This window comes from Lucilia sericata, unplaced genomic scaffold (assembly GCF_015586225.1).
Source record: "Lucilia sericata isolate MDLA Ls3-8-SP2 unplaced genomic scaffold, ASM1558622v1 Contig000916F_arrow, whole genome shotgun sequence".
NCBI classification, from domain to species: Eukaryota; Metazoa; Arthropoda; class Insecta; order Diptera; family Calliphoridae; genus Lucilia; species Lucilia sericata.
In genome coordinates, this window is record NW_023994903.1 from 149624 (window position 1) to 162438 (window position 12815).

Consider the following 12815-nt stretch of genomic DNA (forward strand, 5'->3'; position numbering starts at 1 on the left):
TCTATAAATATAATTTATAATGATTATCATTAATTTCTATTGTGTGTATGTAGGTATTTTGAAAAATTATTTATCTTCATTATTAATTTCTTTTTTGTTTTATTTTATCCGGCAACAATTAACATTTTGTATAAAGCCCCTTTAGCAATAAACAATGTGGACAACAATCGTTGAAAAAGGTAGGGGGTGTAAAGTAAATAACAAGAAAATACTATAAGTATTTTTTATACAAATATAATCGAAACAAATTTATAATATAAACAGCCAGTCAGTCATTTGGCCAGCCAGCTAGTTAGGCAGGCAAACAAAAACGTCAATGTATCGTTTAAATATTTTGTTTTTTTTCTTGCTTTCAAAAGCTTTACATACTATACAAACATATACAAAAAATTATTTAAAATGTTGTTGATTGTGTTGAATTTATATTTATGTATATTATATGAGTTTTTTTTCGTATTTTTTCATTCGCAACCTTGACCGTTGAAAAGCAATTTAAAATACTAAAATTAAAAAAAAGAAATAAAATAAATACAAAATGTTTGTATGCATTGTATCAATAATAAATATAAATAATGACTCTCTCATCAACATACTTACAGAGAGCGTGAGTAAAAAATTAAAACACACATGTTGCAAACATACCTTCCTTCATTGATCTACTATTAATACTTGTACAAAAAGTAATTATTTTTTTTTTTTTTGCTGTAAGTGTGTAGTGTGAGTATTCAATTATTTTCCATAACAAAACTGACAGAAGGACAGACACACAGTTGAAAATAATCGTACTATTTATATTATCGGCTGTTTTTTTGTATTACAAAAAAAAAATACAAAACAAAAATTATCTGTGTTTATAGAACTGTCTACATTTCGCAAGTGTTGTTTATATATAAAAAAATATATATAATTATAATGAAAATAATAATAAAAATGCATTATTAAACAACAACAACAAAAGCTTATAAATAAATATAACCATGTGAAAAAAATATTTTATAAATATTACGGAAATTGCGTTTATTTATGATGATTGTGCTGTGGTCTGTAGTGTGAGTGTTCCACAGAGATTGTGAGTTAATGGACTTTATCTGTAATTATAATTTATATTTTAATTATATGAACTTCCTTTTTAAGGTGTTTGTTTTCTGTTATTGTTCTCTGTTTTTCAAAGAATGTGTGGTGTTAAATTTCATGGGGGAAATGGGAGGATTTTTTAATTCAAACATTGCTTATTAACCCAGTAATGTGTTTGATGATTAATATTAAAAGACATGTTAGTTAAATAGAACACAAAATCCATTTTAGATGAAGTTGGCATCACTTTCTATATTTAACAACGTGGCATCCTTGTCAATGTATAGAAATATAATTTTTAATAAGAGGAATTGATAGCTAGATATTAGATAGATAGATAGATAGATAGATAGATAGATTAGATATCTAGATAGATATATAGATGATAGATAGTAGTCGATAGATAGATAGATAGATAGCTCGCTCGATCGCTAGCTCGCTCTCTCGATCGCTCGATCTCTCGCTCGCTCGCTCGCTAGCTCGCTCGTAGCTCGCTCTCGCTAGCTATCTCGCTCGCTCGCTCGCTCGCTAGCTCGCGCTCGCTCGCTCGCTCTCGCTCGCTCGCTCGTCTTTCGCTCCGCTCGCTCGCTCGCTCGCTCCTCGCTCGCTCGCTCGCTCGCTCGCTCGCTCGCTCGCTCGCTCGCTCGCTCGCTCGCTCGCTCGCTCGCTCGCTCGCTCGCTCGCTCGCTCGCTCGCTCGCTCGCTCGCTCGCTCGCTCGCTCGCTCGCTCGCTCGCTCGCTCGCTCGCTCGCTCGCTCGCTCGCTCGCTCGTCGCTCGCTCGCTCGCTCGCTCGCTCGCTCGCTCGCTCGCTCGCTCGCTCGCTCTCGCTCGCTCGCTCGCTCGCTCGCTCGCTCGCCTCGCTCGCTCGCTCGCTCGCTCGCTCGCTCGCTCGCTCGCTCGCTCGCTCGCTCGCTCGCTCGCTCGCTCGCTCGCTCGCTCGCTCGCTCGCTCGCTCGCTCGCTCTCGCTCGCTCGCTCGCTCGCTCGCTCGCTCGCTCGCTCTCGCTCGCTCGCTCGCCTCGCTCGCTCGCTCGCTCGCTCGCTCGCTCCCTCTCTCGCTCGCTCGCTCCCTCCTTGTCCCCCCTCTCCTGTCTGTCTTCCCCGCCGCCCACTTTGCACTCTTTTTCTCGCACCATGTTGCTGGCAACACAATTTGACGGTAGTTGCCATTTTAACACTTAACTGAAATCGGTTAAAAATATACAAAAACTTTGGCGTCTTCATCTAAAATAAAGAAAAAATAAAATTTGGCATTTATTTTTCTTATTTTGTAAACTTTCCAATAAAACAATTATGCCGCAAAATAGGTAAATGTTTTTTTAACAAAAAAATTATTTATAACAAAAAACTTTATGTTATATGCAATTTATCTACATTTTTTGGCTGTTAAAAGTCTACATTTTTATGTTTTAATTTTTCATATTTTTATTGGCAACTTTTAGCGTTTTGTAAATTTATTATGTCTTGCTGTTTAGCTGAATTGTTGCCAAAATTTTTCGACATAACGAAGCGAAACCGTCACATTTAAAAATATAATTTTTTAATGTTATTTCAAAGAAATGAAAATGAATTTTAATGAAATTTCTTTCATAACATGAAAGAGAAAAAAAAAACTAAACTAAAACAAATTAATTAAGGTTGGTGAGGGTGAATAATTAGGGAAAAAATTTAATTGAATAAAAAAAATACAAAAATAATGTTAAAAAAATCGCAAAATTGTTTTGACCTAATTTAAAAAAAAAATATTATGTATTCCAGAGATTTTTCTTAAGTAAATATTAGATTAAAGTTGGCAACTCAACATAAGCAATTTCTTTTTATTTACTTTGAGTGTGGCATCATTGTTAAAGGAAGTTAAAAGTGATGCCAATTATTTAAAACTGGCAGAAAAATTTTTATTTTGTTTATTTTTTAATAAAAATATTTAGATATTTTGTAAAATTTTCATTAATTTTATTACATAACTAAAGTTAACAGTTTCTAGTGCTTCTTTTCTTTAAATTTTCCCTCAACAACCTTTGACCTTTTGTATGAGAAAGTTGTTTAATCACTGATTAATAACCACAAGAAAAAAAGACCTTAAATAAAACTGTTTTTATTAATAATTGTGGTTTCACGTTTGTCAACTCTTCTATTGTTTATATAAATAAATTTGCATAATTATAAAAATTTATTGTTTTTTTTTTTCATTTTCAAATAAAAATTATAAAAATGAGTAAGTGTGCATTTTTATCTAATAAAATTTAGTATAATTTAAAAATAGTTCATTGGCTTTAAGGCCATTTGATAAATCAGAGACAGACAGACAGTTTGACAAAACCTAAAATGTATAATTTATGTTAATTAAGAAAAAAAATGTGCTATTTTAAAGTTTATTTAAATAAATATCACGTATGGCTCATCATCATCATCATCTGATGTGTATAAACAAATTGTAAAACAGAAAAAAAAAAACGTTTTAAATTTAAATGAAAATCTTAATTTATGTTTTAAATGCTTCGTTTGTTTTTGTACCGTTATTTATTAACAAATGGATACGGGTTTAATATAAATTAAAATATTACTAATTCGATTTTTTTTTAAGATTTATAGTTATTGATTTAATCTATGCATGAATAAACATTTTTAAACTTTCCGTCATAAATTTGTTTGAAAAAAATGTTTGCTTTAGAATAAATTAAACTGGTTATGTTTTAAAACAGAGTTAAATTTAAGTTTTTGTATTATATTGATGATTCAGTCAGGTTTAGATACAGTTTTAATTTAGATTATATTGAGGTTTTTTAAAGGTTACCATTTATAGCGCGCTTTTCGTGTCAAATTAGCCTTATATTCGGTTCGCCTGGTGTCTCTCCCCTTGACTTTCAAGGTTTACCAGACTTTTAGAAAAGTGGCGTTTGGTCTATAGTCTAGACTATATTCTTGATTATAGATAAGTCTATAGTCTAGTCTAAGCCGGTAACCTTATATTCGGTTCGCCTGGTGTCTCTCCCCATGAAGGTTTACCAGACATAGAAAAGTGGCGTTTAGTCTATAGTCTAGTCTATAGTCTAGTCTATAGTCTAGTCTATAGTCTAGTCTATAGTCTAGTCTATAGTCTAGTCTATAGTCTAGTCTATAGTCTAGTCTATAGTCTAGTCTATAGTCCAGTCTATAGTCTAGTCTATAGTCTAGTCTATAGTCTAGTCTATAGTCTAGTCTATAGTCTAGTCTATAGTCTAGTCTATAGTCTAGTCTATAGTCTAGTCTATAGTCTAGTCTATAGCCTAGTCTATAGCCTAGTATATAGCCTAGTATATAGTCTAGTCTATAGCCTAATATATAGCCTAGTATATAGTCTAGTCTATAGCCTAGTCTAGTCTATAGTCTAGTCTATAGTCTAGTCTATATCTAGTCTATAGTCTAGTCTATAGTCTAGTCTATAGTCTAGTCTATAGTCTAGTCTATAGTCTAGTCTATAGTCTAGTCTATAGTCTAGTCTATAGTCTAGTCTATAGTCTAGTCTATAGTCTAGTCTATAGTCTAGTCTATAGTCTAGTCTATAGTCTAGTCTATAGTCTAGTCTATATTCTAGTCTATAGTCTAGTCTTTAGTAGTCTATAGTCTAGTCTATAGTCTAGTCTATAGTCTAGTCTATAGTCTAGTCTATAGTCTAGTCTATAGTCTAGTCTATAGTCTAGTCTATAGTCTAGTCTATAGTCTAGTCTATAGTCTAGTCTATAGTCTAGTCTATATTCTAGTCTATAGTCTAGTCTTTAGTCTAGTCTATAGTCTAGTCTATAGTCTAGTCTATAGTCTAGTCTATAGTCTAGTCTATAGTCTAGTCTATAGTCTAGTCTATAGTCTAGTCTATAGTCTAGTCTATAGTCTAGTCTATAGTCTAGTCTATAGTCTAGTCTATAGTCTAGTCTATAGTCTAGTCTATAGTCTAGTCTATAGTCTAGTCTATAGTCTAGTCTATAGTCTAGTCTATAGTCTAGTCTATAGTCTAGTCTATAGTCTAGTCTATAGTCTAGTCTATAGTCTAGTCTATAGTCTAGTCTATAGTCTAGTCTATAGTCTAGTCTATAGTCTAGTCTATAGTCTAGTCTATAGTCTAGTCTATAGTCTAGTCTATAGTCTAGTCTAGATAGTCTAGTCTATAGTCTAGTCTAATAGTCTAGTCTATAGTCTAGTCTATAGTCTAGTCTATAGTCTAGTCTATAGTCTAGTCTATAGTCCTAGTCTATATCTAGTCTATAGTCTAGTCTATAGTCCTAGTCTATAGTCTAGTCTATAGTCTAGTCTATAGTCTAGTCTATAGTCTAGTCTATAGTCTAGTCTATAGTCTAGTCTATAGTCTAGTCAATAGTCTAGTCTATAGTCTAGTTTTAAAAACCGGTTGAAAAATCGAGTCGATCACCCTACTGTTTACACTCTGTTACAAAGGTGTTATTCACAATAGAGAAATTAAACTCTTATTCTTATTTGCCAACTTTTCTTTAACATTTAAGAATATAATTTAAAATTTATATTATAATATTCAACATATTTTATAATAATTTTATTAATATCAGAACAAAAAGCTTTATAAAGTAATTCTTCAATATCCTAACAATGACGTGTGTTTTTTATTACTAACAAAAAAAACAAAAAAAAAAAGTGCTCTCAAAAATAATAAATTAAATAATGACTTAACAAAAAGAAAACAACAATTCATAAAAGACCTATTACTCTGTAATCTTATCAAATATTATTTTGTTGATGATCTATTCAAAACATTAATAATTTATAATAAAAAAAATATGATAACAATGAAGTTCAAATCTTATCATTTTGAGGAAGGATTTTCAAAGTAAATAATTGATTGATAAAAGCTAAAAAAACACACACAACAAATGAACATTATTTTTTATATATTTAATAGAATTTATTATTATTTGTTTCGTTATCTAATCTCAATGAAAAAAGTTATAAAACGTAATCTCGTGCTGGTTTATAATTCATTGCACTCAGACTAAATATATTTATATATTTTTTTTTGGCTAGATAAGATTATGTGAATTATAAAATAAAACAAATTTAATAAGAATTACGTGACCCATTACTAATGCATACAAATGAAAAAAAAGTAAAGAAATTTTGATAAAATTAAACATGTAAATAAAAAATTTCAATTCATCTTAATCAATATATGCTGCTGGTGATTTACGTTCAATGAACTATTTATAAAAATTGATTTTAAAGTAAAGTAATTTAAGAAAGTTGTTTAAAAATAGTTAATACGAATGAGGTATGATTGGCATCATTGGAGTTTAAATAGTGTTGCCAACTGTTTAAAAACAAAGTAGTCAGAGAAGCTTAAAAGAAGTGAGATTGTAAATTATTTTTAATGGACAACATTGGACAAGTCTATAGACTTGTATGTTGACTAGTTTGAAGACTAGGCTGTGGACTAGACAGTGCACTAATCTATGGACTAGATTGTTGACTAGTCCATATAGTAGACTATTGACTAGTCAGTAGACTAGACTATTGACTAGTCTAAGGCCTAGTCTGATGACTAGTCTAAGGCCTAGTCTGATGACTAGTCTAAGGCCTAGTCTGATGACTAGTCTAAGGCCTAGTCTGTTACTAGTCTATGGACTAGTCTGTTACTAGTCTATGGACTAGTCTGTTGTCTAACCTATGGACTAGTCTATTGACTTGCCTACTAGTCTGTTTACTACTCTATGGACTAGTCTATAGTCCTTTATGTTAACTAGTCTATGCACTAGTTCGTTAACTAGTCTGTTGACAAGTCTATAGACTTGTATGTTGACTAGTTTGAAGTCTAGGCTGTGGACTAGACAGTGTACCAGACTATGAACTAGACTGTTGACTAGTCAATAGACTTAGGCCTAGTCTGGACTGTAGTCCATGAACTAGTCTGTTGTCTATCCTCTGTTCTAGACTCTTGACTAGTCAATAGACTAGACTATTGACTTGGCTAAAGCATGGTCTGTGGACTAGCCTATGTACTAGTCCGTTGTCTATCCTATGGACTACTCTGTAGACTAATCTATGTACTAGTCTATAGTCCTGTATGTTGACTAGTCTAATAACAAATCTATGGACTAGTCTGTTCGCTAGTCAATGAACTAGTCCCTTTACTAGTATATGGACTAGACTGTTGACAAGTCTAACAACGAGTCTGTTAACTAGAGAATTCACTAGTCTATGGACTAGACTGTTGACTAGTCTCTTGACAAGTCTCAAGGACTAGTCTGTTAACTACTGTATGGTTTAGTCTGGTGACTAGTCTATGGGTTAGTCAGTTAACTAGTGAGTTGACTAGTCTATAGATTTGTCTGTTCACTAGTCTATGGATTACTTTATTGACTAGGCTGTCAACTATTCTAAGAACTAGTCTGTTGCCTAGCCTACGAAGTGGTCTGTGGACTAGTCTATTGACTATACTATTGACTTTTATATTGACTAGTGTATGGATTAGTTAATTGACTAGTTTATGGATTAATTTATTTACTGGTCTGTTGTTTAATGACTATTCTGTGGATTACTTTACTGACTAGTCTTTCTAACGATTTATTGACGGATAATGCAGAGAATAATCAAATAGAGATTTATTTCTAAAATGTAATATGGCAACATTGTTACAAATATTAACAGTGTTGCTAACGATTTCACATTGCTATTCAGTTTCCTCTGTTTTAAAACCTACATTCTCAGCACAACTGTAAATACCTTAACTAAATTTAACAAAAATTCAATAGAAATTCGAACAAACATTTCGTTTTATGGCGCATTATAGCAAAACCAAACGACACAATGCCAAAAGTTCAAAATTTAGTTAAGTTTAGTGGCTGGCATGTCATCATCATCATCATCATCATCGTTTCAGGGCATGATGAGAATAATGATGTTAAAAAGAAGGCACAAAAACATGACTACTACAAAAAAAAACACTCAAACAAGGAAACATATTTTTGGTTATGACGGAATTTATGATATACACGTGGAATTCATTGGAAAACAGGAAAAAAATGTTCTTACACTAAAACGCAAAGAAAGAACAAACTTATTCATGAATTTTAAGAAAACAGAGGGATGCACACAATTATTATTACAGCAAATTTGCCATGTTGCCAAAATTCCATTTGTTGTTATGTTGCCTTCCGTTCGCCTCTTACTGGGGTTAGCGTGTTGTTGTGTACTCTTAAAGCGAAAGGAAATGAAAGATTGTGCCACTTTATGCGTTTTTTTTTTTCGGGTTTAAAAACAAAATTTATGGCACTTTGACAAGTTTTTTTTCATATCTTGCTATATTTAGTTTAAAATTTTTTTTGTTGTTATTGCATTTTTATTTTATGTCGTCTAAAAACAAAAAATAAAAACTTGTAGTAATTTTCAATTTATTTATTTTGTTTGTAGTTTTTTGTAAAATTAGAAAAAAAAGACAATTTAAAACAAATAAATCATTTGCAGCGAATAGTTGGCTGGTTTTTGTTGTTTTTCTATGCCGTAAACATTATTCAGTTTTTGGCAAAACAATTTTCTGAAATTAGAAAACAATTAGGCAAAAAAAAGTAGGAAAATTCTATTTTATTTATTAAAACAAAGCATGGCATTTGTTAAAAAAAAAATACAATGTATTTTATGTTTGTTCATTTAATGTTGGGCTCTTGTACAAAAGACTTTTGAGAGACTAAGGGTATTGCGTCATTTTCTAAAAATAATAGGCTTAAATTAAAGGAATAAAATTGTTTATATTGCATAAAATTCATTTTCAATTCTTAATTTTTTGTCTTTTACATTTAAAAAGTTCTGAACCAAATTTTACGCGATAAATTATAAAAAAAAAAACGTTAGGTTTGGCCATACAGTAGCTCTGCTTGCATTGTTACGGGTTACCACACTTCTTAGATATAAATGTGGCATTTATAGCGATTTTAGGTAATAAGACGGATAAAGGCAATTTTCAAAGGATATCAACAACATAAATAAGGGACTTTATAGTGTAGTATATAGTTTAGTCTATAGTCTATTCTATAGTCTAGTCGATAGTATAGTCTAATCTATAGTCAGTCTATAGTTTAGTCCATTCTAGTCTATAGTCTAGCCTATAGTCTAGACTATAACCTAGTCTATAGTCTAGACTATAACATAGTCCTATAGTCTAGTCTATAGTCGAGTTTATAGTCTAGTCTATAGTCTAGTCTATAGTCTAGTCTATAGTTTAGTCTATAGTTTAGTCTATAGTCTAGTCTATAGTTTAGTCTATAGTCTAGTCTATAGTTTAGTTTATAGTCTAGTCTATAGTCTAGTCTATAGTCTATTCTATAGTCTAGTCTATAGTCTAGTCTATAGTCTATTCTATAGTCTAGTCTATAGTCTATTCTATAGTCTAGTCTATAGTCTAGTCTATAGTCAAGTCTATAGTCTAGTCTATAGTCTAGTCTATAGTCTAGTCTAGTCTATAGTCTAGTCTATATTCTAGTCTATAGTCTAGTCTATAGTCTAGTCTATAGTCATCATAGTCTAGTCTATAGTCTAGTCTATAGTCTAGTCTATAGTCTAGTCTATAGTCTAGTCAATAGTCCTAGTCTATAGTCTAGTCTATAGTCTAGTCTATAGTCTAGTCTATAGTCTAGTCTATAGTCTAGTCTATAGTATAGTCTATAGTCTAGTCTATAGTCTAGTCTATAGTCTAGTCTATAGTCTAGTCTATAGTCTATAGTCTAGTCTATAGTCTAGTCTATAGTCTAGTCTATAGTCTAGTCTATAGTCTAGTCTATAGTCTAGTCTATAGTCTAGTCTATAGTCTAGTCTATAGTCTAGTCTATAGTCTAGTCTATAGTCTAGTCTATAGTCTAGTCTATAGTCTAGTCTAGTCTAGTCTATAGTCTAGTCTATAGTCTAGTCTATAGTCTAGTCTATAGTCTAGTCTATAGTCTAGTCTATAGTCTAGTCTATAGTCTAGTCTATAGTCTAGTCTATAGTCTAGTCTATAGTCTAGTCTATAGTCTAGTCTATAGTCTAGTCTATAGTCTAGTCTATAGTCTAGTCTATAGTCTAGTCTATAGTCTAGTCTATAGTCTAGTCTATAGTCTAGTCTATAGTCTAGTCTATAGTCTAGTCTATAGTCTAGTCTATAGTCTAGTCTATAGTCTAGTCTATAGTCTAGTCTATAGTCTAGTCTATAGTCTAGTCTATAGTCTAGTCTATAGTCTAGTCTATAGTCTAGTCATAGTCTAGTCTATAGTCATAGTCTAGTCTATAGTCTAGTCTATAGTCTAGTCTATCTAGTCTAGTCTATAGTCTAGTCTATAGTCTAGTCTATAGTCTAGTCTATAGTCTAGTCTATAGTCTAGTCTATAGTCTATAGTCTATCATAGACTAGTCATAGTCTAGTCTATAGTCTAGTCTATAGTCTAGTCTATAGTCTAGTCTATAGTCTAGTCTATAGACTAGTCTATAGTCTAGTCTATAGTCTAGTCTATAGTCTAGTCTATATAGTCTATAGTCTAGTCTATAGTCTAGTCTATATCTAGTCTATAGTCTAGTCTATAGTCTAGTCATAGCTAGTCTATAGGCTAGCCTAAAGTTTAGTTTATATCCAAGTCTATAGTATATTCTATAGTCTAGTTTATATTCTCGTTTATAGTCCAGCCTATAGTCTAGTCTATAGTTTAGTCATTAATCTAGTTAATATTCCAGTTTATTTGGACAGTGTTGCCAATATATTTAAGAAAAAATAAAAAATAAACTCGTCTGCCTTACCTATGGATTGGTGATGCACCAGCTGGTAACCTTTGTTGATAGGCTGACATATTTGCTGCTTGCTGTTGTTGTTGTTGCTGTTGATTAGACTGTTGTGTATGCTGTGAATGATGTTGGGGTGGTTGATTGGACGTAGGTCCATTATCAGTATTTTGTGATTGTTTTTGTTGCTGCTGCTGCTGCTGCTGTTGTTGTTGTTGCTGCTGCTGCTGTAATTGATGATGGTGATGAAGTTGCTGTTGATGATGTTGTTGTTGTTGTTGTTTGCTGATGCTGCTGTTGTTGTTGTTGCTGCTGTTGTTGTTGATTTTGACCACCATTAGGTGGCGGTTGTGGACCACCGACCTGTACTGATGAACGTATGGCTGCTTCCATTTCATGCCGAAATAACAAATGTTATTAAATGTTATTACTTTAACAGCTGATCATCAACAAAGATCTCATGATGCAACATTTTACAAATAGAGTGAAAATTTCTTTATTGATTTAAATTTTTTAGAAAAACTAAAGTACTATATTTAAACACACGTGTGGCAGCTCTCTACTTTTTTCACTAAAATCGAAATGATTTTAGGCGAAAAGTTATTTAACACTACAAGTAGGGTGAGTATGAGTTGACAGCCCCCAAAAGGTTGTTTTGCAGCAATTTTTCTTTTATGTTTAAGGGTTAAAGGTTATTTTTGTTATGTTTAATTTATTTAACTTTTTGGAACATATTTTCTTTAGATATTAATATATTTTTATTTTTATATATTTTTTTATAACAACTGAACAGCACTGTAAGCAACTGGTATAAGATTATTAATTTTATTTTTAAATTACAAAATGCTCTGCTTTTAGCTTTTTTCTCTTAATATTTTCTTTAAATTTATAAATAATTTTTTATGTAGATTTTTACACTTTTATATTTATTTAATGATGTTGTTAGGTATAATATTGAATATTATTATTATTTTTTTATTAATATTAATAAATATTTATTTTATAAGCTGTTATAATTACTTTTATTTATTTTTATAGATAATTTTTGTATTCAGAAACTTTTTAGATAAATTTATATTTTTAGCATATGTTTACACTTATTTTTTATTTAGCTTTAAGCCTTAAAAACTATTTTTTAAAGATTTTTTTATAAATATAATTAAACCCCTTCTTTTGTTGTATATTTTTTTAATATTATAATTTCAATATTTTTCTTTATTATATTATTAATTAAAATTTATATTTTATTAATTTAATAATATTACGATTATTATTATTATTTTTTATATTTTTATATGGATTAAATTTAAAAAAGAACACAAGTTTTCTCCAGTATTATTAATTTCCACATTTTCTTTTTCTTTTAAATATTATGATTTTATTTTTATATTTTTTATTATAAAAAATTTTGGAGAAATCATTTGAAATATTTTTTTCACATCCTGTAAGTAAAGAGAGGAAATTGAAAAATCTAATTAGTAAATTTATAAATAAAATAAATATGTTAATAATGATTTTAAATTCAAAGAAATTTATTACAAAAAATTGTTGGAGATTCGTAAAAGTTTATTAACAATTCCAAACTAGGAAAATTTGCTTTATAGTTTTTAATTAATTTTTAGAGTGTAAAGTCACTAAAATTTTACATTTTTATAATTTCTGCTTTGTTTCCTTTATTTTTTTTTCTTATAATTTATTACAATAATTATTTCTAGTTTATTTTCCCAAGCATTGTAAATAATTAAAAATTTAAACATTTTACAAAATATTTTCCAGCCTCACGGTATAAAAGATGAAAAAAAATAACCTGAAAATAAACAGAGAAAACAAATGTTATTAATATAAATTTATAACAATTAACAAAAATATAATTAAAAATTGTTAAAATAAATTTCTAGTTTGTAATAAACAAATTTCGTACATGAAAATTAAACTGAAAACTATATTAAGACTAATAAGCACTTAAATTTTTAAGAGTTTAAATTCCTATCCAAACAGCT

The 12815-nt window shown here is 30.4% G+C and overlaps 1 protein-coding gene across 4 annotated transcripts in view; it reads right to left on the bottom strand.

Moving 5' to 3' along the window:
• Positions 1-11749, bottom strand: part of LOC119609032 — a 98691-nt gene extending 86942 nt beyond the window's left edge. For 3 of the 4 annotated variants that reach the window (XM_037963706.1, XM_037963708.1, XM_037963705.1), the window contains exon 1: positions 10834-11749. In XM_037963706.1, the coding sequence (XP_037819634.1) occupies positions 10834-11213 (380 nt within the window). In that variant the 5' untranslated portion in view covers positions 11214-11749. The remainder of the gene's footprint in view (positions 1-10833) is intronic. The other variant, XM_037963707.1, reaches the window with a different exon arrangement.
• Between the last annotated feature and the right edge of the window lie 1066 nt (positions 11750-12815).